Consider the following 2,192-nt stretch of genomic DNA (forward strand, 5'->3'; position numbering starts at 1 on the left):
AAATTCCAGGGAAAAATGGGAAAATTCAGGGGGAAATGGGAAAATTCCAGGGGAAAAAGGGGAAAATTCCAGGGAAAAATGGGAAAATTCAGGGGGAAATTCCAGGAAAAAAAAGGGGAAATTACAGGAAAAAAGGGGGAAATTACAGAGAAAAAAAGGAGGGAAATTACAGGGAAAAATGGGGAAATTCCAGGGAAAAAGGGGAAAATTCCAAGGAAAAAATGGGGAAATTCCAGGGAAAAATGGGAAAATTACAGGGAAAAATGGGAAAATTCAGGAGGAAATTACAGGGAAAAAATGGGGGGAAATTCCAGGGAAAAATGGGAAAATTCAGGGGGAAATTTCAAGGAAAAATGGGGAAATTACAAGGAAAAATACAGGGAAAATTCCAGGGAAAAATGGGGCAAAGTCAGGGAAAAAATGGGGAAATTCCAGGGAAAAAGGGGCAAATTACAGGGAAAATTACTGGGAAAAAATGGGAAAATTCGGGGGGAAATTCCAGGGAAAAAAGAGGGGAAATTCCAGGGAAAAAGTGGGAAATTACAGGGAAAAAATGGAGGGAAATTCCAGGGGAAAATGGGAAAATTCCAGGGAAAAATACAGGGAAAATTCAGGGGGAAATTCCAGGGAAAAAAGGGGGAAATTCCAGGGAAAAATGGGGGAAATTCCGGGGAAAAATGGGGAAATTCAGGGGAAATTCCAGGGATTGGGAAAAAAGGGGAAAATCCAGGGAAAGGGGGGAAAATTCCAGGGAAATTTGGGGGAAATTCCAGAGAAAATGGAGAAAATTCCAGGGAAAAAGGAAAAAAATTCCAGGAAAAATGGTGGGAATCCATGGAAAAGGGGTGGAAATCCAAGGAAAATCCAAATAAAAAGGGGAAAAATCCAAGAAAATGGTGGGAATCCATGGAAAAGAGGGAAATTCCAGGGAAAACAGGGAGAAATTCCAGGGAAATTCCAGGGAAAAACCAGAAAAAATCCAGGGAAAAGGGGGAAAATCCATGGGAAAAAGGGAAATTCCAGGGAAAATCTGTGGAAAATCCAGGGAAAAAGGGGGGGAAATCCAGGAAAATCCAAAGGAAAAGGGTAAAAATCCAGGAAAAAGGGGAGGAATCCATGGGAAAGGGGGGAAATCTGGAAAATATCCCAGAAAAGGGGGCAGAATTCCCAGGAAAAGGTGGGAAATCCAGAAAAAAAGGGTGGAAATTCCCAGGAAAAGGCTGGAAATTCCTGGGAAGAAGCTGGAAATTCAGGAAAAAATGTTGGAAATCCAGGGAAAAATGTTGGAAATCCAGGGAAAAAGGCTGAAATTCCCACTAAAAGCTGAAATTTCCTGGAAAAAGCGCCAGAAATCCCCGGGAACAGATCCCAGAAATTGCCAGGAAAAGCTGGAAATTCCTGGGACAAGGACAGAAATCCCAGGAAAAGCTGGAAATTCAGGAAAAAATAAGGAAATTCGGGAAAAAAGGGCCGGAAAATGAGGAAAAAAGGGCAGAATTCTGAGGAGAAGTGCTGGAATTTCCCAGGAAAAGGATGGAAATGGAGGAAAAAGGGCAGAATTCCCAGGAAAAGCTGGGAAATTCCTGGGACAAGGGAAGAATTCCCAAGAAAAGGATGGAAATGGAGGGAAAAGGATGGAAATGGAGGGAAAAGGATGGAAATGGAGAGAAAAAAGGCTGGAGATTGAGGAAACAAAAGCAGAATTCCCAGGAAAAGCTGGGAATTCAGGAAAAAGGATGGAAATGGAGGGGAAAGGGCAGAATTCCCAGGAAAAGCTGGGAATTGCCAGGAAAAAAGGGCAGAATTCCCAGGAAAAGGCTGGAAATTCAGGGAAAAGGATGGAAATGGAGGGAAAAAGACTGGAAATTCTGCCAAAAAGGCTGGAGATTGAGGAAACAAAAGCAGAATTCCCAGGAAAAGTTGGGAATTCAGGAAAAAGGACGGAAATGGAGGGGAAAGGGCAGAATTCCCAGGAAAAGCTGGAAATTCAGGAAAAAGGATGGAAATTCCCAGGGAAAAGGGCAGAATTCCCAGGAAAAGGCTGGAAATGGAGGAAAAAGGGTGGAAATGGAGGGAAAAGGGGCAGAATTCCCAGGAAAAGGGTGGAAATTCAGGAAAAAGACTGGAAATTCCCAGGAAAAAGGGTAAAATTCCCAGGAAAAGCTGGAAATGGAGGGAAAAAGGATGGAAAT

The 2,192-nt window shown here is 42.7% G+C and overlaps 1 protein-coding gene across 1 annotated transcript in view; it reads right to left on the reverse strand.

Annotated features, from left to right (window-relative positions):
• Positions 1 to 1,316: 1,316 nt before the first annotated feature.
• The window catches only part of LOC115949175 (hyphally regulated cell wall protein 3-like), a 3,253-nt gene continuing 2,377 nt past the window's right edge, over positions 1,317 to 2,192 (reverse strand). The window contains exon 4 of the mRNA XM_031065610.1: positions 1,317 to 1,333. Coding sequence (XP_030921470.1) covers positions 1,317 to 1,333 — 17 coding nt within the window. The remainder of the gene's footprint in view (positions 1,334 to 2,192) is intronic.

This window comes from Geospiza fortis, unplaced genomic scaffold, assembly GCF_000277835.1.
Source record: "Geospiza fortis unplaced genomic scaffold, GeoFor_1.0 scaffold202, whole genome shotgun sequence".
NCBI classification, from domain to species: domain Eukaryota; kingdom Metazoa; phylum Chordata; class Aves; order Passeriformes; family Thraupidae; genus Geospiza; species Geospiza fortis.